The following is a 26726-nucleotide window of genomic DNA, read 5'->3' on the forward strand; positions in this document are numbered from 1 at the left end:
GGGACAACTGATGTACTAACAATGCAAAATAGTTACACCTGTATGCTGGATCTTTTGAGGTGGAAGGTTGCAGCAGACGAAGGATCCAGAAATTAACGTAACAGTTCAAGACAACATTTTAACACACCACTAGCCAACAATTACAAATGGGGTGCAGTAAGTTTGCGAGGCAGCTGCTAGAAGAAAACACAGGGCAACAATTCAGGCAAGCTGTGGGTGCCCCTTTTTGCCTATACAGCTTCATGGATGTAAAAAAGAGGCGAAGGAAGGTAGGTAGGTTAAGTGTCACTTAGTAACCTCATGTAAAGGTATGGCTGTATTACGTAACCTTTTAATGCTGGAGTGGAGAGAACTGTTGAGAAAATTATTTTCATCTGAAATATATGTGCCACCATTTCAACCAGCAAATTTTATAAATGGGTGAATACACAAAAGTTATGGAAAGAAAAAGAACAAGTATTAATCTTTAATTTCTTCCTTTTATTAAAAAATGTTTTCAAAAGCTTGAGTACACAGATTTTAGTAAAAAAAAATTAAAAAAGTTCATTGCCTCCTCTTATAATTACTTGAGCAACAACAATACACTGTGCAACAACAGTAACAACAAATCTTTTCACAGAATGATAACAGTGAAAAACACACTTCACTTCAAACTGCTGGCAAAATCTTTAGCAAAAGGTTTTTATCCATATGGTTTATTGGTAACATTTGGGAATGAAAACTAGACGTGCAAAGAAGAACACTCATGAGATATATTCAGATTTGGAGATAAAGGGATATCATGTAAACTGCTGCTAATGTCGGTCAGTTTGAGCAACAACTGTGTTCTTTATCCAGTCATTTGATTTTAAGGATAGTTTGTTTGTTATTTTTTTTTTTTTGACATAAGGTCAGTACAGTAAACATCAACTGAGATTCCTTTTGTTGCAGAAATGAATCATTATTTACAGCCTTGTGCATAGCATTAAAAAGAAAATGGACTCCAAATAAGCACCGAGGGATCACAAATCATGTTTTCCCTAAGTGAAATAAAACTTGTTATCATCTTCAGTTTCCACTTACTGGTATACACACTTCAAATGACAGTGCTGCGGTTGTGGCCTCTGTGGAAGTACCTCTCTATAGCTAGCAGTACTGAACTGATAGTATCAAACACTCCACCACGCATTGCTAAACGTTCCAGAAAGGGTCGACAGAATAATCTGTTCGCCTCCTTCTTTTCGTGAATCGTCACGTATCGATCATCCAGGTGAATCAGGTGAGGAAACCAGGATATTACAAACAATCTGTCAAGAGAGTAACAAACAATTCATTAAGACTCAACATTTCAACTTTCTCCACAAACTATGCAAGAAAATGTCTAGCACTTTGGAGGCCGATAATCACAGATGATGTTCCAGACATTTATAACAAATGCTGCAATAGGTATTAAAGCAAGCATGCAAACATATCCTACATAAAATGACACAGCATCATGCAGCAATAAACAAATGTAAATAACGAATATGCACTGTGCTGTTGCATTACTAATAAAAGCGAAAGATTAATTATGAAAAGTACTTCTGCCATTAAAAATTTAGTGCATGTATAAATGCTGCATTAACAACTTTACACACTATTAGGTTTTATCTCTGAAAGAGGAAAGAACATATGCTCCACTTTTGGAAAAAGCTGACTTACAGCCATCTGCAAAGAAGTCTGCAGTAACGGAGTCTGTTTTGTCTCTAGTTAAAATCAAATGTCACATCACTGAAACAGGCTCCTTTTATTCAGAGAAGTGACCTATGAAAGGGCTATCATATTCTGCAATGGTAAGCCTCATCCAGTCTTAACTACAACTGTCATGATTAACTGCAACTGTGAACAATATGAAGATGACAGCTGCTACCGTCCACAGCAAACAGGACACAGTGCAGGGTTATCATTTGTCATTTCAACAATGGATCACAATGGCAAACTACATACAATAATGAATTATTTCCAAATTATAAGATACACAACCCACTGTCCCATATGGATACTTCTGTGGACTGTGAGGTGGGGTTAATAAAGATGGGCATGGACATTTGTGTGTGTGTACGTGCGCATGCCATGGGTGTTTCAAAAAGCACAATACGCAGGTGCCATGTTCACCTCCATCTCGCTTGAGAGCTGTGCATCATACCAAGTCTGCCAGATTGTGTTGAGAGCGGTTTAACATTCCACAGACCTGAGAGTAAAGATGTAGATTTTACCACTAATAGGGATGGAGTAGGAACTGCCCAAATTTTTCTTTGCCAGTTGGCTCCCTAGTCCTTCACTGAAAAGACTCTAGATCCGAAGAAGAGTACATGCATTTGCAACTGCCAATACCAAAACACTGTTTTTAATTATACAATGTCTGGGGTAATTGAGCATCATGCGTTTGGTGTGGAGGAGGTACACTCGTAACAGTGGTTCTGTGATTAGTACTGAGGGAGCATTTCATATTCAGTTCAAACTTTGCTCACATGATTTCTGTTCCTTATATAAAAACTACTGGAGTTTGGGTATCAAACTTCAGAGCATAAGGTTCTGCGATGAAAAGAAAATCTACTGGCCAATCCTGGAGTGTAACAATGCTAGAAAATGTGTCACATGCGAGAGGGACTGTTCAGCTATCTCCAAAGCATTCAGCATTTAAACATGTAGCTGCCCTATGACTCGCTGACAGGATTGTACGAAAAATACTGCACAGAGATCTTCACACACATCCATACAAAATTATGGTTAACCAAGAGTTACATGAGAGAGATTCTGAAACTTGTAGAGCTGTGTGCGAGGCAAATCTTCAGAATATTCCCCCTGCTGTTGTTTTGGTTTCTTCTGGCGATGCCCAGTTCCACTAGCCAGGTATTGTAAATAAACAAACTTCCCACTTCTTGGCATCAGAAAACCTTGAGGAAGTTCACCAATGACCATCTCACAGCCATCGTGTGACAGTTTCACGCACTGAAACTTCCTGGCAGATTAAAACTGTGTGCCCGACCGAGACTCGAACTCGGGACCTTTGCCTTTTGCGGGCAAGTGCTCTACCAACTGAGCTACCGAAGCACGACTCACGCCCGATACTCACAGCTTTACTTCTGCCAGTATCTCGTCTCCTACCTTCCAAACTTTACAGAAGCTCTGGAAGGTAGGAGACGAGATACTGGCAGAAGTAAAGCTGTGAGTACCGGGCGTGAGTCGTGCTTCGGTAGCTCAGTTGGTAGAGCACTTGCCTGCGAAAGGCAAAGGTCCCGAGTTCGAGTCTCGGTCGGGCACACAGTTTTAATCTGCCAGGAAGTTTCATATCAGCGTACACTCCGCTGCAGAGTGAAAATCTCATTCTAGTTTCACGCACTGTTGCTGAATCTGATGTGTGAGGTCCATATTTTTTCGAAGAAGATGGTGTAAAGGCACAGCTGCCAACCTCGAGAAGAGGACGTCAGTAATCATGTGGAGAAGGGTCCAGTTACAGCCCCCTCCCCTCCCTCCAACAACTTTAAAAATTAGAAGCCTGATTCATGCCTTTAAACACTACATATCACACATTTTCTGACCCTAAATAAATAAGATACATTTAATTGATCATAGCTTTATTTTCGTATTAAAATTAATCCCAATTATCATTTTTTGATGCTGTTGCAGCAGTATTGAGGTAATGAGAGACTTATTTTTTTATCTACATCAGTACTGCTGGTGCAAAGTAACACAACATTTTTTTTTGTAAGGAGTCTTACAATTGTTTAGTATTTTTATAACTATGACTTCGAACATTCCAGAGGCACTCCTCTGCCTCATAGAATGTGACAAGTTAGTACATTTTGCTTCTTGTCAACTCCATTTTGTAAAGGAACATGTGTAAAGTCTACAAGCAACACCACAGACAGGGCAAAAAGAAACACAAGCACAACATAGCAGCATTTAGTGATAGCAGGACAGGAACAATGTTCCTCTGATCTGCACCAACACATCCAAGGAACACTGGTTTTGTGTTCTTTACACAGTCCAATCTAGCCATGGTCATTAATGCCCCTCTCCTGTGCTTGCCATTAAAACCCATTCCAGAAACCTGTCTCTCCAATTCAACAGTGAGTAATACATGAAAGACCCCGTATGTTGGAACTATAGTTGGAGTCATGAATGGCGGTGGTCAAGTTTAGGCTTGTTCTGCACACCTACGTCACACATTCTCCGAAAGCCACTGAGCATTCAGTAACATTGTGAATGTTCTGCAGTTAATGCCGTACCAATGCAATCACTGAATGTGATCGTAGCAAGTTGTTTGGAGAATTTCTATTCCATTTTTTGCAACTTGACACCGCTGATGGTGGTGCTATGTGATATATTCTGCAGAAGCAAGTGAGAGAGACAATTTTCAGGATACGTGCTTTCTCCAAGTGGAAATCACGTGCATGTGCATACTGCAACTCTCATTTGGAATCGTCAACAATACAGTTCTCAACTGTGCCTCGACATGCGCGAACTGCCATCATTCTTGGCTCAGACTATAGCAGTTTGATGCGCAGAAGAATACTGTTCGTTGTTGTTGTTGTTGTTGTGGTCTTCAGTCCTGAGACTGGTTTGATGCAGCTCTCCATGCTACTCTATCCTGTGCAAGCTTCTTCATCTCCCAGTACCTACTGCAACCTACATCCTTCTCAATCTGCTTAGTGTATTCATCTCTTGGTCTCCCTCTACGATTTTTACCCTCCACGCTGCCCTCCAATGCTAAATTTGTGATCCCTTGATGCCACAGAACATGTCCTACCAACTGATCCCTTCTTCTGGTCAAGTTGTGCCGCAAACTTCTCTTCTCCCCAATCCTATTCAATACTTCCTCATTAGTTATGTGATCTACCCATCTAATCTTCAACATTCTTCTGTAGCACCACATTTCGAAAGCTTCTATTCTCTTCTTGTCCAAACTATTTATCGTCCATGTTTCACTTCCATACACTCCATACAAATACTTTCAGAAATGACTTCCTGACACTTAAATCTATACTCGATGTAAACAAATTTCTCTTCTTCAGAACACTTTCCTTGGCATTGCCAGTCTACATTTTATATCCTCTCTACTTCGACCATCATCAGTTATTTTGCTCCCCAAATAGCAAAACTCCTTTACTACTTTAAGTGTCTCATTTCCTAATCTAATTCCCTCAGCATCACCCGACTAAATTAGACTACATTCCATTATTCTCGTTTTGCTTTTATTGATGTTCATACTATGGTATATCCTCCTTTCAAGGCACTGTCCATTCCATTCCATTCAACTGCTCTTCCAGGTCCTTTGCTGTCTCTGACAGAATTACAATGTCGTCAGCGAACCTCAAAGTTTTTATTTCTTCTCCATGGATTTTAATACCTACTTCGAATTTTTCTTTTGTTTTCTTTACTGCTTGCTCAATATACAGATTGAATAACATCGGGGAGAGGCTACAACCCTGTCTCACTCCCTTCCCAACCACTGCTTCCCTTTCGTGCCCCTCAACTCTTATAACTGACATCAGGTTTCTGTACAAATTGTAAATAGCCTTTCGCTCCCTGTATTTTACCCCTGCCACCTTTAGAATTTGAAAGAGAGTATTCCAATCAACATTGTCAAAAGCTTTCTCCAAGTCTACAAATGCTAGAAATGTAGGTTTGCCTTTCCTTAATCTTTCTTCTAAGATAAGTCGTAAGGTCAGTATTGCCTCACGTGTTCCAGTATTTCTACGGAATCCAAACTGATCTTCCCCGAGGTTGGCTTCTACTAGTTTTTCCTTTCGTCTGTAAAGAATTCGTGTTAGTATTTTGCAGCTGTGGCTTATTAAACTGATTGTTCGGTAATTTTCACATCTGTCAACACCTGCTTTACTGTTTAAGTTGATAAAATACTAGTTCTATTTGATGTTACAATGTAACATACATTTCACACATATGTTTAAGTTGAGTGTAAAAGCTTATGCTCTAATTTTGAGTCTATCAATGTACTGAAAGCACAATACAAAACTAAAAAACACATTACTCACCTGTATTGAATATGTTCATACACTGTTCCACCATTCAAGTAACTTGGAGCAGCAGGATTTCCCATCATACTAAGAAATCTCAGATTAGGGCAGCTTCTCTGTAGATTTCGTATGAATGGGAATAATTCATCTACCTAAAAAGTACCAACTAGTCCTTATTGCTTGTACATATTATGTCAGATAGACCCTATTTTATTAAATTCAACAACACTAGCTTCACAGGATTTAAGTTTTTAAAATAAATATTTTTCCTCTTCATGATATGATGGCTGTACTAAGGTCCATCTTAAATGGAATGTGCCATACATTATAGAACTGTGCCAGGCATATTCAGTTATTATTATTACACAAGCAACAAAAGTTCGGGATAAAAAGGAATGAATGCAACAGAGCTATAAAGAAGATCACAGACATAAAGAAATGGCCTTTGAGGCACACCCTGGACTACAGTAGCTATTTCCTAGAAAGGAAGGAGTCAAAGCAAACAACCACATGCACTTGTCTTGGAACAGCTCGATTCACAGCATCATGGCAAATATGGGAAAAAGACAACAGCATATTCACACTATTGATCATCAATGTTTAGTGAAAACGCACATTTCAAACTTAAGATGGCATACTGAGAAAACAAATGTTGAACATACAGCATTTGCAAAGTATTCTTTCATGTGAGAACACGAAAAGGGTCACTGGGGTAATAATTTCTCCTTGTTATTGGAAACTATAACGTTGCACAATGCTGCTCGAAGTATCACCCAAGAAACCAATGCAACATCTTGCACAAAAGCAGTTATGTTAAAGCAGGCCTGACCAAATAGCACTCCGTGAGTGAGACTGCTCTGTCGATGCTCCAGCCTAGTGCTCAGAGCACAGCAGCGAGTGAAAAAGGGTGGGGGAAATGAAGGCTGCAGCCAGACACCGCTTGAGCAAATCAGTTTGCTGACAATACTACTTCTGTTATATCAGATTTACGTTCTGCATTAGGAATACTCTGGTGTATATGCACTTGTCCCAAAAAAGAAAACGTCGGAAAGCCAAATCGTTCAATGTAATGCCAAACGAGAATTGCATTGCTTTTCGTATTGTTTAAAGACCACGCAAAGCACTTAATATGCCATCGCACTATTATGAGCTGGAAAAACACTTATTGGAACATCATTTCACCACCAGCCAAAAAGACAATATCAATAGAACAAAAAACCAGACTAAGTTGCAAAATATTTTATTTTTCATTCGATGACTTTTCAAATCAACCTATAGGACAGAAAACCAAATTTACACTCATACATAATACAGTTACTACCAAATTATTAAGCACATGTCAAAGATACACAAGATATCGTTTTAAACTTATGTAACAAAGCTGAAAATGGCAATTCCAAAGACGTCAAAAAATGTGTAATGTACATTTACAGTGCACACAGATAACTGGCAGTTTACTCCTCCTTCTGTCGTAAGGAAACCTCAGGAAAGGCGGTGCCCTATCAAAATGTAGGAAATCTTTTTATTTATTAAAATGTTCTCCAATCATCAACAATAGAACAATTCTTACAATAACCGTACAAGCAATAATCGTACAACATCGCAATAAAATTAATACTTTCAAAAATCTTTACCAAAAAGAGTCAAATACTTAAAACCACTGACCAGTAATACACAGCAGCACTATATACGACGCATATTACAAAATTGTATGCCATATCGACATATAAAAATCGTAAGTGTGAACAGCAATTAATTATTAAAGAAGTATTAAAAGAAACCAAAACAATAGGACGACTTTTTAAAATCTTTGTCAAAAAGAGTCTCACACGTAAAATTAGTGACCAGTAATACACAGCAGTGCCGCATACGGCACATGTTATGAAGATGTATGCCATGTTGGCACATAAAAATCATTTAAGTGTGAAACTGTGCAAGTCAACAACAAAATTATTACTTTTTAAATCAATTACCAAAAACTGTAAAAAAACTTTACTTAAAACCACTGAATAATAAAACAAAACAGCACCATTTATGGCATCTATTACAAAGTTGTATGCCAAATAGGAACATAAAAATCCCTAAAACTGAACAGTAATGTTAGTATTAAAAGGAAACAATAGGAGATTAAAATCCTCATCGCTTTCTACCATTTACAAGCATAACAATTTTTATCACACCAAACTTTACAAATTTAATTTTATGCACATTTTGCAGCTTGACAAATTCCATGCAGATAAAACAACCTTTTCATAATATGTCCCACATAAAAAAATGAACATTAAACCACAAGCAGTCTTTTCAAGGCACCAAAAATGCACTTGCCATCCAGAGGAAGACATAACATAACCATACTCGAGGGCATGTAAGGTGGGAGTGCAGTTGTAGGGGGAGGATGGGGAGGGGGGAGACGACAGGGGGAAGATGGACGGCTGGGGAACAGGGAAGAGCAAGAAGATGAAGCAGCCAAAAAACGAGGTGGTTAAATGGACAGCACGACATGAACGTAAATATATTATCAGGAGAAATAATGCCTACTTGGCACACAACTTTGTAATACATGCCGTAGATGGTGCTATTTTGTTTCACTGTTCAGTGGTTTTAAATAGTTGATAGTTGTTGGTAATAAAGGAATAATTTTATTACTGACTTGTACAGTTGCACACTTAATGATTTTTACATGCCAACATGACATACAATTTTGTAATATGTACCATATGTGGTGCTGCTGTGTACTACCGGTCAGTGATTTGAAGTATTTGATTATTTTTGGTAAAGATTTTAAAAAAATTATTAATTTGATTGTGAACTTGTACAGTTATTCAAACAATGGAAAATCCAGGAATGTACTGCAGGTGTGTGTGTGTGTGTGTGTGTGTGTGTGTGTGTGTGTGTGTGTGTGTGTGTGTGTGTACTGCTGATGAAGGCCTTAATGGTTGAAAGCTTTAATCGTAAGTCTTTTTGTTGCTGCTATCTGCGACTCAGCATCTTCGCTACACGATGTGTAGCAACTTTGCTTCTTGTAGAATTATTGTATTGTTGATGACTGGAGAATGTTTTAATAAATAAAAAGGTTTCTTATAGTCCGACAGAGTGCCCTATCCCATTCCCGAGGTTTCCTTACGACAGAGAAAGGAGTAAACTGCCAGTTATCTGTATGCACTGTAAATGTACATTACACACGGTTTGACATCTTTGGAAATGCCATTTTCGACTTTGTTATGTAAGTTTGAAATGACATGTTCTGTACCTTTGGCATATGCTCAGGAATTTGGTAATAACTGTATTATGCATGAGTGTAAATTTGGTTTTCAGACCTGTAGGCGGATTTGAAAATGGATCTTGGTCTGAAACTTGTCATCAAATGAAAAATAAGATATTTGGAACTTGAACTGGTTTTTCGTTCTATTGATTAACAGAAGTTGCTGACCCAGGCTACTCCAGCAAGCTGGAAGTTCACAAAGACAATGTGATAAACTCACTTTATGACGAACGACAGTGAATGCTGGCTGCGCTGAAGGTGGCCATTAGCAAAAAAGTTTATGGCACATCACCAATTATTTGAATTAATTAAGTAGCTTATGGTATGGGGATAATCATTTGGTGACAGCTATGGCAGATAAGACTGATGCTATCAAACACAAAGTAAACCTACAGAAAATCACCCGAAAAATACTCTTACAGAAAATCTCCTTCCAGTTCATGATGTGGAACATTTCCCATAACTCCAAGCAGTCATTTGTGGCCCAGACACGACTGACTGACTACGTTTTAGTAATTGAAACATTTCATTACAAGTTCTCAAAGAGATTCCAAGACATTGCATGACTGATGACAGATGTCGATTTACTTGTCAAACCATTCTCCCTTTTGGCTGATAATGTATCTCATTACTTCCTACATGAGCTGACAAACTTACAGTGAAAATCCCAGCTCAATGACCAATTTGTCCAATCCAGAAATTTACAAGACTTTTATAAAATATTACTCTAAGAGCAATACCCCCAACTGCACAGAGAAGCCACAAAAGTTATTTCAGTGTTTGTTTCAACATTTGTACAAACATTTCATTTTGTTACAAAATTGATGAAGTCACGCAAATGTTCAGGTTTAACTCATTTTAATCGCATAACTCTATGTGTGTGACTGTATCACGATGTTCCAGATGTATTACATATTCCAAAATCAAAATGTATATAAATTTACAAACATCACAACTTAATGTTAAATGCCCATATGTAAAGCTTTTGTAATTTTGCTCACTGGATTAGCACTATCTAATGTATTTATTTAAAAAAGTAATAAAATTATTGTGTTGGTAAAAAATAAGGAGCTGAAATTAAACACATGAGATAAACTGCACCTTTTAAAAGTACACCGTAACATTTGTCCCTTAGAAGTAGTTGCACTGTGTTGCTAACACTTCTTCCCAGGCTTATTTCGTGTGCAGCTTTCAGCATATAGCCATCTCATTCATACACTTGCTCGTAATAGCGTGGTTGTAGGGGAAGCAAGAGTGCTGAGCAGACTTGGCTGGTTTTGAAGTATTTATTATTGGCTGACTGGACCACAAGCTGCAGACTAGTTAGGAATGAGCTGTGGTAGATGTGCAGTGTTTCACAAGATATGAGCTTGAATGTAACAGCAGTTGCAAATGAACAAAGAAGCAAACATATTTCCTTACTTGTACTAAGTCCTCCCTCCCCCCTCTTGGCATCAGCAGTGGGAATCTGGCATCAGACAGTAGATTCAAACAAAGAATACTTACACACAAAAGAATACAAGGTAATAGAGGGATTATCTACTGTATACAGAGAAAGAGGTACTGTGATAATATAATAAATTCATGTTCAGAATAAACAGAACACCTTGAATGAACAGAGATAGGAAGTTCATATCTACAGGACATGTATATTAGAATGTTCTGCAGAACTGATTAGCATTCCAGTCACCTCAGTTCAGCATTTGTACTGCTGCCCAGTACGCACAGGATCCACCATGGGCCCTGATAAGTTGTTCCTTTGATGCGTATAAGGCTTGAATGGCATCCTTGTGGTATGGCCATCCAGGCTGCAGTCACCTGGTTCCAAAGTTCATCTGTGGTGGTTGGCATTGGGTCACAGTGCTGTGCCCGTCGTTTCAACACATCCCACACATTTTCAACTGGCGATAAGTCTGGTAATTTGGCGAGCCAGAGCAAAAGACTTGACATCTTGTGACACCAAGAAGGCAAGTGTTTGTGCTGCAACATGTGGCCATACATTGTCTTGCTGAAAAGTGCCGTCTGGGGTGTTGTGCAGAAAGGGTATGGCTATGGGTTGAAGGATATCATTCACAAAGGTCACAGCATCCTGGACACACACTAAGTGTGATTTGTGGTTGTATCAAAGAGCACCCCACAGCCTTGAGCTGGCACTGTACGTCTTGCATGAATCCAATCAGTGTGATGCTGCTCCCCCCTGTCTGCAGTGAACCAAACAGAATCTGATTCATCCGAAAAACACTATATCTGATGCAACTCCTGTCCCCAGTGATGTCTTTCCATACACCATTGTCATCTAGTATGTTTCTGCACATTTGTCAAAGGTAGACAGGGAAGTGTATGATGCGCAAGTAACCCATGTCGTAATAAATGGCAACAGACTGTCACCCCTGATAGTGTAAGATGTGTTCCACTGTTGAGCCAGAACTGAAGGGGACGCAAATCTGTCCCACAATGCCATTCGCATGAGGTGACGAGCTTCTTGTGGTGGGTGGTCTGGGTGGTGCAACCTGACCCATCGTCTTGTGTTCTATGACCTTCCATGAACCACTCTGCACGTGCCCGTTGCACTACCGAAATACTTTGTCCCACACGAGCAACAATTTCCCAGATTGATGCATCACATTCTCTCACGCAAATAATGCACCCTCTTTCACACTCACAAATTTCACGGTATGGGTCTTGCATACATCTGCGAGGCAACTGTACATCAGCTCAAGTCGCACTGATCCATTATCTTCAGTTTACAGTGACAATGGGAGCCACAGATACATTTTACCAGCAGTAGTGTTGTGCCACAATATTGATGTTGAACTTGGACCCACAGGGCCAACATGGCGCAAATGCTAATCATTTCTGCAGAACATGCTAATGTACATGTCCTGTGATTATGAACGTCCTATCTCTAGTCATTCAAGATGTTCTGGTTTTTTCCCCCCTGAATATGAGTTTATCAGTAACAGCAAAACCACTCTTATATATGAGGTTAATTGAACATTATCAACTGAATCTGGATAGCTGTAATCAAATTTTCAAAATTACCTTATTATAATTCAGCCAAAGAAGCTGGAGATTTGGCAGATGTGGAAGTATAGTTTCTGAATCCAGCTCATTACGGTCCAAGATCAAAGAGGTAAGGTTAGGGAATTCTGACAAGAAGTCCAGATTCCTGTTGATAACACAGATCCATTTCATTAAATGCACTAATTTATTTAAAGTAAGATAAAGTAGGTAGCAAATTCACATTTAAAATGACACACAAATCAGTTTTCACACAACTAATGAGGGATGTACTGAAGAACACAATACAGCCCATCGGCTTTGACAATTGGTGGGAAGGAATGCATTTTCAATTAAAAGTATGAGGCTTTTCTTTGGGACACAAATATACCTATGGCATGTGTAATGCATACACAAAAAGACTTATGATATGTGTGTTGGCTTCACCAATACTCAACTGAAATATGATCTTGTAACCTAAAGTAGACCTCAGGATACATTACAAATCAGTCTTGTCACCACAACCTTTTATATATGCTGACAGTGATGTAACTGTTCAAAAACACAGAAGTAGTATTGTGATTTTCAATAGTCTCACTAATTTGTATGCACAAATTCTGTCATTCTATTTTGAGTATATTTTGTATGCACTCTGATACATAATGTACCGTACTTACACAACTATACATTGTTTGGTGGCCTGTGGACTAAAGATGTACACAATGAACACATTTCATCCGTCATTAGGTCAAATTATGGTTGTACGTGGACTTTTCAGTCATCTGGTCCTCTGACAACCTGCAGAAGCAATTTAGTGTTGGTGTGTCAGAAAACCTGCAGAAGAAAAATGCTACAAATATTTATTCTTACTTTCCTTTGCAAACAATATGCTGCTGAATAATTGGCCATGTCTTGAAATAAATAAAGGAGAAACAAAGAATGCACAAATGTGCAGGATGCACATACTGAGCAATAATGTTGGCTCTGTTCACTGTTTAACTGACTGCAAAACAACACTGGCACAAAAGTTGATAAAAAAAATCTTTTGATGTAGCAACACACTGATCCCCAGTGTAGCCCAGTGTATGGGTTGGACTGAAAGGTGACAGTCCGGTGGTGAATTGGCAAAGTGTTACTGAACGCTTCAGTTAATCCCAAAAGTCAGTGAGTAACCCCAACACGGAGCACAACCAACATTCTTGCTAACCATCCAGATTTAAGGTAACCTAGCAGTTTGTCATAATAACGTGCAAACTGAAACCCACATGACTGGCAGCCTCAAAAAGTGTGCATTTTGTATCATAATAGGAAAACTTGGAAAAATAATATAGGTTTTCCTTTTAATAAATTGAATGGCATCTGACTATTTTCTTGGGAAAATGTTAACTTTACCCAGGCATACAGTTTCACTATTCTTAATTTTCAATATGATTCATGACAAAGTATATTCTCATATTAAAATTACAGGCACAATTTGATAAAATGTATATTTTTGAGTTGGGTTTACCTGTAATAACATGTGACAAAATAAAGATTTTGGATGAAGTTTTCTGCACTGGCTGCAGAATACTTTTTATTAAAAGTCGCAACAGGCTTTCCTTCAACTGAAGATGCATCTTCAAGTGATAAAGAATCTTTTTAAAATGTCATTGCCGAAAGGTATCTGCAGTCGGTACTACCTTGCCTGCTGCCACTCAACTACCTTCCTGCTTGTGGCATGATTTTGCTATATCCTTCCTTTTAAATATGGACTACTGTTTTTAGTGCAGTATTTCTTTACAACTTTTTGTGGAAGATAATGAGTGGCTCTAAGACAGTTACGTTTCAGTGATACTTTTCAAAAGATTCTTTATCGCCTGAGGACACGTCTTCAATTGATGCAAAATCAACAATGACTGAGTAAAAAGCATGTGGATCATTTCATTCAAAATTGGAAATTTAGCTAGGGTTGCCAGCAATTTAAAATAATCTGCTCAAAATTAAGATTATTCATTTGTTTTGCTTTACTCAGTCTGAAATAGGAAGATGTATTTTGTAATCCACACTTAGATCAGCAAAATGCACACCTACACCCATCCACCTGCCCCCCCCCCCCCCCCCCCCACACACACACACACACACAGAGAGAGAGAGAGAGAGAGAGAGAGAGAGAGAGAGAGAGAGAGAGAGAGAGGCAGGCATTCTCAGAATTCATATTCTTAGAAGTCTCCTACCACAGTATACCTGTTTGATTTCCTCTGAGAGCAAGATTAATGGTTCAGTAATAACCTTCGCTCAAGAAATAAACAATTAAGCTACTATCTCGATTTTGAGGTGCAGAAGGGAGAGCAATTGACCATTTACTCCCAGGTATTTCCTACACTCAGCTACATAGGAATACACATTACCTACAGAGGCACATAAGGTGTTTTCCTGTTGTCGTGGTTAAAACAGCACCTCTCCATGGGTCAGGAAGTAGCCCTGTCACACAGACAGCAAAAATCTGAGGGATATTCTTGGCATTGCCTGTCAGATCATCAACATTCTGTAATGGACCCTGTCATGAGCTACAGGAAGACACTGCTAGGGGCATGCTACACATAACAGGATAAGAAGAGTGATAATCTAAAGCAAGGACCTCTCACTCACACCTTTGCCTAGGTTTTCCAGGAAAATACTTGTTCCGTGTAATAATTAACCTTTCTCTGGATCAAAAGTTTGCATCCAATCACTTATTCAGTCTGATTCCAAGATGCCACAACAAAAGTAAGGCAGAAATATCACATTCTGTGCATCTACACGGGATGATTGATCTGTGTGAAGTAGTCCAAGATGGTACCACACACATAAATGGAAAATATGCATATACGCACACCTTGCATTTAAATGCAGTGTAAGTTACTGAAACTAAATTAGGTGCCAATCATTGAAGTTGCATTTCATACTACATACACTACAGAATCAGTATTTTTAATACATTACATTTATCGTGAGGCACACGTGCAACAAATAGTCCTAAAATTAGGGGAGAGTATAAGGCATTCCTTTGTAAGTACACAGGAATAAAGTTCTGAAATGTATTCCAAGTTTGAATGACACGTCCATGAAAAGAAAATCTTCTTTAAACAGTCATCTTGCATTTAGAAAGGATCACAGGTGTAAAACATCTTCCTCTTTTCATACATGGTGGCCTGTGAAGCAGGAGCATATGTGGACTGTGAGCAGATGGATTCTGTCTTCTTGGCTTTTTAAAACTATTTAAGATTCTCATACAAATTAAGTTTAAGAACACAGAAGACAAACATTCAATGGCATAACAACCTTAATCATTATAACCTCACATTCATTTTATCTACTATTTCCTCCGAGTCTTTACTTTAACACAAAATTAATTTGATTAATGCTAGAAAACTGTAACAGGTGCAAGCTGAAAACATTAACTTTAGTCCTTTAAAAATGGAGTTCAGTTGCAAAATATGAATAACTTAGTAGAAAAAACACTATAAAGTGACTGAAGCTGATTTATCACCCACATCAAAGACTCTTTCCTAAGAGTTAAGAGTCATATAGGCCCATGAACAAAAGTTTTGGTAAGAGTGGAAGACTGGAATCTAACCACACATGTTAAACCCATCGATAACAGATGTCAGCTTTGATCCATGACTTTTTTTTGCTTCCAATTATTTTCTGGAAAGTAGGTTGCAGTGACATATCAATCTATAGTGTAGCGTATGGTCAAGTTAAGGATAAAAGTGAGACAGAGTTGGCAAACCCAGAGAATATGAAATCTTAGTTGTTGTGAACGTAGATTTTGATGAGTGGTCTATGTTTTGCACTTTGAGACTCTCATGGGTCAAAGCAGGTAATGGTATAAACAGATTTAAATACTTTCCTATTAACTTTACTCATTTTATAACAAAAAGAACAAAAATATTTTTCAATGAAGTTCATTAACTATTTTATTACCTTGTATCTGGTACAAATATTACACTTAGGCTTCAATACTCACTTGAATTTATTTCGAGTAAGATCAAGAATCTTCAAAAGTATTCCATAACTGTCAACCACATTATAGGGCATATGTGACAGGTTTTCATCAACAAGTGACAACCGTTCATTCTCATATGGTGTTATATCAGCATTATCTCGCTGATCCACATAAACATGGCTTGTTAACGATGTCATATCTTACTGAAACAGAAAACTAAGGTTAGACAATATGGTAAATAATATGCCAAAGTTATTCAAATCATACAAGTTGTAAAATTAACAATGTCTCAAGGGTCACCCATTAATTTCTGCCTATAATTGTTGTAGAGAGAATCTGGACTGAGGTAAGAAATGAATTATTGATTCTATGTGACAAGGAAGCTTTGTGCCAGACTGGTATTCAAACATGGATCCTTGCTTTTTGCAGGCAGTGGGATACCAATTAATGTCATCTCAGCATAACTTATTAACTTTCACAGAACTTTAACTTGCTACTTGTTTCTCCTCTTTCCATTCAAACTCTGCACATAGTCTCCTATGGTGCTGAGACTAGTGACTCTGACAGAAAGGATGGAGAGAGCTTAGTTTATCTACAGCAGCAGGGAAGAGTCAGTGACAAGCATTGCATCAATCTGTGAGGTTTGATCCAATGGCATAGTTAATGTCCCACAGCTGGGTAAAGGCAGGACTACAGGTTTGAAATCCAGTCCATCACATTGTTTTGTGACTACCACCTCATTTCTTTTGGCATTTGCACTGTTTAGTCAATTTAGCTCCCTCAGAGTTATTGCATTTACTAAAAAAGACAATGAACTACACAGTGATTTATTGTTGTGGTAGCAGTGCTTTCTCAACGTTGCCCTCTCAGAGTCAGTGGCATTTGCAAAGAAATCATTAGCCTGTGCAGAGCCCACTGGATTTCTTGCCGGATGGTGTAATGTGCGCCAAAAAAATTGTTACATAAAATAATCAAAGCAAATACTTTTCTTAAGAGTATTTGTCAGCAACTTGCTGAAATCTGTTTAAATATTTTGCACCTGGACAAATCACAAGTATTAAAATTTTATATGCTGACTGTAATTGTACAGTAGCATGCCTCTGATATAATGAATATTTCTCAGTTCATCATAAAAGAGGCTTCACACATTCTTTTAACATAAGACAGTAGTCTTCAGTGATGGGCAAAAATCAATGGAGAGTGCATGGAATTTGAAGCTACATATTAAATTACAGGAGAGGCTTCACTAGTTCAGCCGTCAGAGTACAGTATAAATGAGAAAGAGAGCACGAAACACTCAACTACAGAAAGACGACGAACACAACAACTGAATTTTACACTATACATGTGCATAACAACACTTACAAATAGTCAGGGAATTCTGAGTAAGCAAGGCAGCAGCACTATTTAATAACACATATGCCAATGACACAGATAAAGAAACTCATTTATTACTTTTGCAGCGGATTATTCTGGAACAAATCTGTCGAATTCAATTACAAATGTGAAGTCACATTATGTCAATATTCGCAAAAATTGCTGTACAAATGTGCGCTGATGATCAGAGCTAAACTTGGGGAACTACAAACTAACTGTATCATAGCCACGATACATTTTTATTGTAGCTCATTCGGCTTAGACCGAATAAGAACAACTCAAACACAGAAATATGTAACACTGGTGTCATACTTTACAATCCACTGTCAACACATACCTGGTAGCAGGTGTACTAACATTCAAACAAATTTCAGGCTTGCAGCCGATCATGGTCTAATTCATAGCACAATATTTCAACTGGGCACCTGCCAGTCATCTTCAGGTGAGACATCAGAAGCTGATGAAGACTTGCTCTGTTCCACAATATATAGCACACTGTGAGTATTCCTCGCAGGCATCAAAGTCAGGTTGACAGATGGACCACAGTTCATGGTGGTAGCGCCCTTGCTGGTGGAACAGCGGAATTCAGCTGTACTCTGCATTACTGTTTGCCATGACTGTGGGTGCACTCTGTTGTCTTTGATCACAACACACTGCAGAGACTATGAGGTCCCACGTACCGTCCAGCTGGTAGCCAACTTTTCCACCAGGGATGGATTCTTTAATAATGGAGTTTCAGAAAATGTTGCTGTTGTCACGATCATAGTTCTATCATACGCCACTGAACATGCCATGGAAATAGAGCTTTCAGCAGTAGTGGACTTACCTGGTTGCAAAGGCGAGTGCAACATTTACGTTCAGTGCGATGTTCTTTCACAGTGCGTGTGGTGTGTCCTACGTAAACCATTCGACTTTAACAACCATATTAACAGCAAATTCCAGCCATCTGCAATAACAAATTGTCCTTCACCGATTCCAGAAGGTCTACGATCTTAGATGGTGGACAGAAAATCACTTTCACCGGAAATTTACAGAGGGTTCTTGCTATTTTAAACAAAATGTTGCCCACAAAGGGAAGAAAAGCTAACGATTTTGCTGGCTTGTTCTCTTTTTTTATCCGCTTCCTGATACTCGATTTTAACTGACAGTGCCCTGTTAATCTGCCGGATAGAATATCCTTTTTTTTTTTCTGAACACTATCTTTAAGTGAGCTCTTTAGGCAGGCTCTGTAGCTGAGACAGTGTGAGCTCTATGTGTGAGTGTTTTAAGCATGCTCGTAGTTTGCTAGGACTCGAACCTCCGGCGGGAGGGGCCACGCAATCCGTCACATGGTGCCTCAAATCTCACAGCCACTCCGCGCAGCGTCAAAGAATCTGTGTGAGGGGCCTCTGTTAAAAGGGATGACATCAGAGCTAACCAAATGGTCAGAACTGTAGAATCTTGGGCACTAATTGAAAAAAGTTTCAGGTGGACTTCATTGCTTTGTTTTGGCATGCTCCATGCTCAACCCACTTTGTGTCCAACCTTTTTATGGAGGAATTCACAGAGCGGGCGGTTGAATCAGCTGCCCTTAAACCAACTATATTTTGGAGGTATGTGGATGATCTTTCATAGTGTGGCCACATGGAGGAGATAAATTGACAGAGTTTTTTCACCACCTCAACTCCGTTCACATCATCATTCAGTTCACTATGGAAATAGGGAAAGCTGTCTTGGTTTGATGAGAGAATGAAATAGCTCTCTGGGGCATTCAGTTTATCATAGGCCCCCTCACACAGATCACTATTTGCAAGTGTAAAGTTATCATCACTCGTTGCAAACTATGTATGTGCTTAAAATGCTCATACACTCTCATATCTGGATAGTCTGCCTGAAGAGTTCACCAACCTAAAGACAGTGTCTGGAAACGAAGAATCAGGAAGTGGATAAAGAGGTGAAGATGCTATCAAAATCGTTAGCTTTTCTTCCTTTTGTGGGCAATATTTCATTTAAAATAGCAAGAATCCTCCGTAAATTTCAGGGAAGGAAAGGAAGATTGGGTTTAATGTCCCACTGACATCGAGGTCAATAGAGATGGAGCACAAGCTTGATTGTGTCAGGTACGGGGAAGGAAATCGGCCATCCCCTTTTAATGGAACCATGTCGGCATTTGCCTGGAGCGATTTTGGGAAATCACAAAAACCCACTACACCACCTTACTCAGTAAATTTCAGGTGAAAGTGACTTTCCACCCATCCTCTACAATTGTAGACTTTTTGGGATCAGTGAAGGACAACTTGTTATTACAGAAGGCTGGAATTTACAAAATACCTTGTCAGTGTGGTATGGCATATACAGGACACACCACACATTGTTAAAGAATGCTGCACTGAACACCAATATTACACTTGCGTTTAGCAACCAAGCAAGACTACTACTGCCGAAAACTGTATTTCCACTAAACATTCAGTGGAGCACGATAGAATTATGATTCTGACCACAGCAACATCTTTTTGGGATCCCATTATTAAAGAATCCATGGAGGTACACCTGGTGGAAAAGCTGGTGAACTGAGATAGAGGCTACAAGTTTGACAGTGCATGGAACCCTGTCATCTCCACAGTTTGTTCTAATCGAAGATGACAGAATGCGCCAACAGTTGTGGCAAGCAGTAATGCAGAGGACAGCTGACATCCACATTTCCACCAGTGACAGTGTGGTCCATTTGCAAACTTGATTTTGACACATGCACAGAGTACTTGCATTGCACTTTATATAGCAAAATGGAGCAAGTCTTCCTCAGTCTTTGATGGCTCACCTGGAGATGATTGGCAGGTACCTAGTCAAAATACTGTGTATGAATTAGATGACGACCGGAAGCGCAAGATTTTTTTTTGGTTGAATATAAATTCACTGAAAAAATTTTAAAATTCACACCAGGTGTACTATCTTTAGTATGTGTGTTTTTGCACCAGAATGTTTCCGCTGTTTATCTGATTTTGCTGTTTCTGATGCAATTCCAAAGCACCACCACACAAAGGCACTCAATCCAAGAATAGTTAAGCAGGAAATAGTTTTTGCTGGTGCTCGTGTATTAATATTTCTCAAATGTGTAATGCAACTAAGCTTTGTGTTTCAGTAACATTACTGTCTGTGGTTCTTGTACATGCTCTAGGTCCATGTGGTTTGATTGCTAGTTTCCTTTTCACATGAATTCCACTTGAGGTGGCACGATATTAAGGAAATTAAGTAAGAGTGCATTTGAACCCCCATCCAGCCATCCTGATTTGAATTTTGTACGGTTTCTTCAAGTTGCTGAGATGAACGCTGGAATGGTTTCATTGAAAAGACCATGGCCAATTTCCTGCACCATACTCCTCAAAATCCAATCCAAGCTTGTGTACATTTTATATACGTCAATTATATCTGTAATGCATCTTAAATGTTCTGTTGTGCTGAATTCTTAAATGACAAACAAATGGAAATTGAAATGAAGTCCCATGCTGCTTGACAGAGCCTAGGGGAATGATGCGGGAGACCCGCAATGCCGTACTAGGCAATGTCCTAATGGAGGTGGTTTGCCGTTACCTTCCTATGACCGTACTGGGGAGTGATGATGATGATGATGATGAAGGCGACACAACAACAAAAAAAATGGTTCAAATGGCTCTGAGCACTATGGGACTCAACTGCTGTGGTCATCAGTCCCCTACAACTTAGAACTACTTAGACCTAACTAACCTAAGAACATCACACACACCCATGCCCGAGGCAGGATTCGAACCTGCGACCGTAGCAGCAGCGCGGCTCCGGACTGGAGCGCCTAGAACCGCACGGCCACCACGGCCGGCTACACAACAACACCCAGTCAACTAAGGGCAGGTGAAAATCCTTGACCCCACTGGGAATTGAACCTGGGACCCATTGCTTGGGAAGCAAGAATGCTACCATGAGATCATGAGCGGCGGATGCCAAACAAATAAATATAGAAACTATTTATACAATTACACAGCTTTATGAAAGCTTTGGCTTTGTTTTGGATAAATTTTTCTGATTAGGCACACAGTCTCGCAGTTGATATAAATTCAAAATTTTAACAAAATTTGGATAAAAATTTCAGATTACTAGACAGTAGTGGAACAGCATAAATGCTGGATTTTTGAACGATACAAGTTATCACTTGGAATTATAGCTAGTGGTAGGGAGAACATCTCTCTCTATGAACTACTTTGCTACTTGATGCCTGAATGACAAAAACCAGCGAAGCTCTAAAATAATTTTTATATGACCTTTTTGGCAATAATTAGGTAGTGGCCACACATGCATTTTCCACAGATGGTGTACGATTTCAATGCGACTGTATCACAAGAAACAAAATTAGCAATGTTTTACATGCTGTTGCACACAGCCTTCACTGGCCATCTGAAACGTCGGTAGAGTATTGTACATGACAATGACACACACAAGAGAATTGTATTGAGATGGACTCCAATCATGGACATCTACACTCTTCTGCTAATGTATGATGAATGCACATAAAATGAGCAAAAACACTTTTTTAAAATTTTTTATGATGATGGTGTTATATGAACACACAAATTTGGATATACTACAGTACAACCTACTAAAATATTTATCTCGAATTCATATCCTTAAGCTTTGCCACTTTGTAACCAAATTATAATGTTCCAATTTAACCTAGACCTCAGGCTATCAGGCCATGTTATGGGTGGGATTTAAGTCTACCAGTAGCTATCAGACCATGTTATGGGGAGCATTTAAGTCTATCAGTACCACCAAGGGTGGTTTTCTTTTTATTTATTTATTTATTTTTTTTTTTGGGGGGGGGGGGGAGGGGGGGTGTTACAACGCTCTAGTCAAACTTCTGACAGGCCTTTGATTCAGACAGTCTGTTGAGTAATGTCTGCCGGATAACTAGATAACTAAAGTGCTGTACTGTATGATACCCTTAGATTATTATGGACTGTTAATAAGTAGCTTATCTATCAGTTTATTTAGCTTGTGAATTTCTTATTAAGTGTTGTTGTAAACCCAATTATAAACTGCAACAGTGTCTACTTCCCCATTTTTTAATTTGTCATATAAATCTCTTTTTCAGTACATATAGGCTACTGTACACGAGATTTTGGATATAAAACCTTTTTAGCTGTTGGTTTTTCAATCATCAAACACGCTTCATTAAAATTTTTTACAACAAATTGGATGAATATGGTGAGTAATTACAAAGCTGACTGAAATAGTATATACTTACAATTTTTTTACAATTGAAAGTGTCGATTACCCTTTTTTATGCATAAGATATTGTGGGATTCAATTGTAGCAGCTTTGCAGTAGGTAGGCAGTCACAGACTTTTTAAAGTTTTGTAGTTCAGAAAGAGATTTTACATCTTGGTAATCTGTTGTACAGTTTCATTCATACATGATATACACTGTTTTTGCATAGTGTGATGTTGCAGTGACTCACATGTACATTACTGTTTCAAGTTCCGGTACAGTAAACATGGCCAATTTAGTTTTCAGGAAATAGGTTTCAAATCTCAGTATACGTTTTTTCTGGCATAGGCTAACTACTTCCAACAGATAAATGCAGGGATGGGGTAACATATTTCATACCTTCAAGGATCGGTTTACCTGATTTTCTGCCGCTTGTTTGTTTCATTATTTCTTATAACTGCCTTCTGTTTTCTGGAAACTGTTTTGGTCTGGTGTACATTTCCCCAGCAGACAGAATTAAGGCTAGAATCAACTGACAAGTTTCACACCTGGATAACTAAATTACAAATAATTACTAGTTCACACACCAATCATAATTTAAAGTCGTGTTATGAATATAGAGTTATTTTCTCTTTACATATTTTCTGTGTGTTTTTCGTTCTGAATTTTCCTCCTGAAAATGTCTTTGAATTTTTGTATTAATTCTTGTCCATAATGAGCATACATTGCTAATACAGTTGTTTCAACTAATTACACACATAGGCTCTCTTTTGTCTGGATCACAATCCACGAAACAGTGTTACATGCAAAACATAAGAGCACTTAAAAGGGGACCTGTTACGGGTAACAATAATAAACAACTTAAAAGCTTCTTCTAGTCAGTCATAATTTGTTTTCTTACAAGTTTACGTTATACGAGTCATTTAGGGGACGACAGACTTTTACCAAATGCGGATATTCCATGTTTTTATCGTATTAACGAAATTTCTGTACATACTTTTTAACTCCGAGCCACACCATTCTATGAAAAAAAACGTCATTTATTTTCGACGGTAAGTCAAACTGGTAACTACGAAAATGTGGTGAGCCTGTTTAAAAAATTGTTGTCCAATGCAGTTGACGTAGTTGATGCATTCGTTTTCATTGGCACTCAGTGCTCACCCCGTCTGTCACATTCCTATAAATTAGTTCATTAGTACAGTATCGAATGTTCCCCTCTAGCGCAAAAGCTTTTCCATAATATTAATTTACAGTATGATACTTTGTTACTATTTAATCACTCAGATACAAAATTTTTGAGAACAATGGAAAGCAGACGTTCATGTGTAATTCGCTCAGACGTTTTCAGCAAATGTCAAATATTTGCGATTATGGCGGGATCTGTTATCTAATTATATTTCATTTGTGAACTGTAACAATATTAGTTACCTCTTATCGTTTCACCTACTGTCTTTGTTTCAGAACAATGTCACGTCGAAATGTAGTTGCTGCAAAGTTGTGCAAATTACCTAAAAACTATTTATCTGGCTAGGTACATACAACTCCTACGAAACCTTCAATCCTTCATGTGACATTTTGCCATCTACATAACAGGCAGCAAAGTTTCTCCCTCCCAGACGGTGGAATGGGTGGAGGGGAAACAGGCACTTGAATCGCTGCAGACAGGAGGGGGTACTAACCTACACAGTACACACACAACAATAGCAGACTGTTCCGTGAGCAATTTCTGCCCTAGTCCATCCACGCCAGCTGCGACGTCACGTCGTCTACCTCGTTGCTCCACACGCACTTGTAGCCGTGCGCCACCGGTTCCGCGGGACCACTTCCGCCGCGCACGGTAAGAACACAGCTCTAATACGATTTCCTACACATGCTACTAAATCCAGTACTCCAAATAGCCTGTAGTGTACGGTATTACGACGTAAGCGTAGATGCCTGCGTCAGTGTTTTGTTTTTGTTGTGACGCTAGCTAGAGGTGACAAATAACGTAACTGTTAGAAATAACCGGTTATTGAGAAGTAGCAGTTACTGTGATAACCTCTCATTTGATACTAACTGTTATTTCAATAACAGGCGACAGTCCCTCGCGGCATCTGTTTACCGAAGATTATACTACGCTTTCGCGTCAACTCATCTGAGATCTCAGATCTGGCTACGATGGAGAGGGATAGACCACCAGGAATGTTGATAGAACTGTCTCGTGCGCTCTCTCTACTTTCAGCACTAACAAATAAAGTTAATGTCAGAGCGGTGGCTGATAGAGGCGACCGTAAAGACTAAAGACATTGCATTAACGGGCTACCACTACGGGTAATCTGGAAGCTGGTATCTGTGTTCCCGACTCCAGTTAAAGGTCGTGGAACCTAGTGATATTTCCAGAGAGAATGGTTACTGGAGTGAACAAAATATTTTCGTACCGCTACGGAAATAACCGCTGGCCATCGGGGGTTCCAGAGTGTTGACAAGTAACGGGACTATGCTCTCTCCATTTCTTGTGGTTCCGGAACAGGTGTCACACTCTTTCTGTCTTTGTTTGCGTTAGGCCGATATTACACTATCATATTTCTTCGTCAAAGAAATTTGATGGTGTAATAGAGAAATTTGTCAAACATCACCTATCAGCTACTCAATATGATCAAATTTGATGACAGTGTAAAGGCCCGTCCACACGCAACGATCTGTCTGTGCAAATGTCTGCGCACATAACTTCTGCGCAGACAGATCGTTACGTGTGGACAGAAGATTTGCACCAACCTGAGGTGTGTGCAAACCTGGAAGTTGGAGTTGGAGGTTTGAGCGAAACCTCTCAAATCTGTGGGTTCAAACCACATCTGCGCAGACAAGTTGGAGCGTGTGGACAGGAGATCGCCGTAAATCTGGCGCGAAACAGATGTTTGCTCAGTCTGTGTTTGTATTTGTGCGCACAGGGCATTAAAATGGCTGTTACTCGTCAGTGTTCTCGAGAGTTTGTTAGTGAATTCATCGAAATATATAGAAACCACCCATGTATATGGAAGATTAAAAGTAAAGATTATAGTGACCGAGATAAAAAGACAGCACTATACAATGCTCTAATTGAAAAATTGCGGGCAGTTGACGCCTCGGCAAACAGTGAAACAGTAATAAAAAAATAATAACATTCGCTGCGAACTGTTTACCGAAAAGTTTCGCCCTGCAAATCTCGCAGTAAATTTACGTGATAAAACTGCTTTCGCTTTAGCAGCCACTGTCTACACCATTTTGACTGCTTTCTGTTTCCTGTGGTTGGTCTGAACGTTTTTTGCAACACACGTTGTGAACACAGACCACAACAGAACTTCCTCCATTTCTATATTTCAAAATAACTGAATTAAATTTTTGACGTTTACGGCGAGCGTAGTCGCTTGCCACTGACATTTCTTTTCTACACCGACAGATGGCGGGCGAGTAGTAGATTGGGGTTTGTGTCGTGTGAACACACCACATTTGCAGCGATCTTTTGCATGTACAGACATCTGCGCCAATGTCTGCGCAGACAGATCGTTGCGTGTGGACCGGTCTTAATACCCCTTCTAGCGCTACGTCAAAGATCTTTGTCAAAAATACTTGACGGAATATTTGATCACATCTTTGATCAAATCTTTGACAAAGAAATTTGATAGTGTAATACCGGCCTAACCACATGGAGCGCTGGCGTCGATACAGCTATTTGACGTCTCTGTAAGTCTGTAGTATGTTTGGAAACATGGCTTCAAATTTCTCGTGTTCCTTCGACTTTTTTAAATTTGCTTCGACTGGGGTGGAGAGATTGGGCGTGGAGCATGCTATTAATTGTGTGATAATAGGCAGGTGAAATATGCTGCAGGCAGAATCACAGCTATAGCCATCCACCTCTACATCTGGAAACATCCAGTCAGCTTTTCAGCAA

The 26726-nt window shown here is 39.1% G+C and overlaps 2 protein-coding genes and 1 non-coding gene across 10 annotated transcripts in view; 1 reads left to right on the forward strand and 2 right to left on the reverse strand.

Annotated features, from left to right (window-relative positions):
* Positions 1 to 855: 855 nt before the first annotated feature.
* Positions 856 to 24789, reverse strand: LOC126196996 (leucine-rich melanocyte differentiation-associated protein-like). Of its 8 annotated transcripts, none has more exons than XM_049934610.1 (5): positions 24590 to 24789; positions 16250 to 16427; positions 12304 to 12430; positions 6018 to 6151; positions 856 to 1286 (listed from the first exon to the last, which is right to left on the reverse strand). In XM_049934610.1, the coding sequence occupies exons 2-5, from the start codon at positions 16423 to 16425 to the stop codon at positions 1076 to 1078; spliced, it is 648 nt and encodes a 215-aa protein (XP_049790567.1). In that variant the 5' UTR covers positions 16426 to 16427; positions 24590 to 24789; the 3' UTR covers positions 856 to 1075. The 8 variants fall into 8 exon arrangements, with proteins under 8 accessions (XP_049790567.1, XP_049790563.1, XP_049790562.1 ...); XM_049934606.1 differs by having other exon boundaries at positions 24499 to 24637; XM_049934605.1 differs by having other exon boundaries at positions 16250 to 16431; positions 24499 to 24637.
* On the reverse strand, positions 2999 to 3073 carry Trnal-caa (transfer RNA leucine (anticodon CAA)). Its single transcript has one exon. It is a non-coding gene; the product is annotated as a tRNA-Leu (tRNA).
* LOC126196980 (organic cation transporter protein-like) overlaps positions 24538 to 26726 on the forward strand; it is a 107387-nt gene continuing 105198 nt past the window's right edge. Inside the window, exon 1 of the mRNA XM_049934603.1 lies at positions 24538 to 24656. The gene's annotated coding sequence lies outside the window, so the exon portion shown is untranslated. The remainder of the gene's footprint in view (positions 24657 to 26726) is intronic.

The sequence above is a fragment of the Schistocerca nitens genome, chromosome 1 (genome assembly GCF_023898315.1).
Source record: "Schistocerca nitens isolate TAMUIC-IGC-003100 chromosome 1, iqSchNite1.1, whole genome shotgun sequence".
NCBI lineage: Eukaryota > Metazoa > Arthropoda > Insecta > Orthoptera > Acrididae > Schistocerca > Schistocerca nitens.

Excerpts from the sequence above, each read along its gene's own strand:
- LOC126196996 (XM_049934610.1), bottom strand. The coding sequence starts at position 16,425 with ATGACATCGTTAACAAGCCATGTTTATGTGGATCAGCGAGATAATGCT. Across the intron at positions 12,431-16,249 it reads CTTACTCGAAATAAATTCAA|GAATCTGGACTTCTTGTCAG; the intron begins GTGAGTATTGAA and ends TGTTATCAACAG. Across the intron at positions 1,287-6,017 it reads TATGAACATATTCAATACAG|ATTGTTTGTAATATCCTGGT; the intron begins GTGAGTAATGTG and ends CTCTCTTGACAG.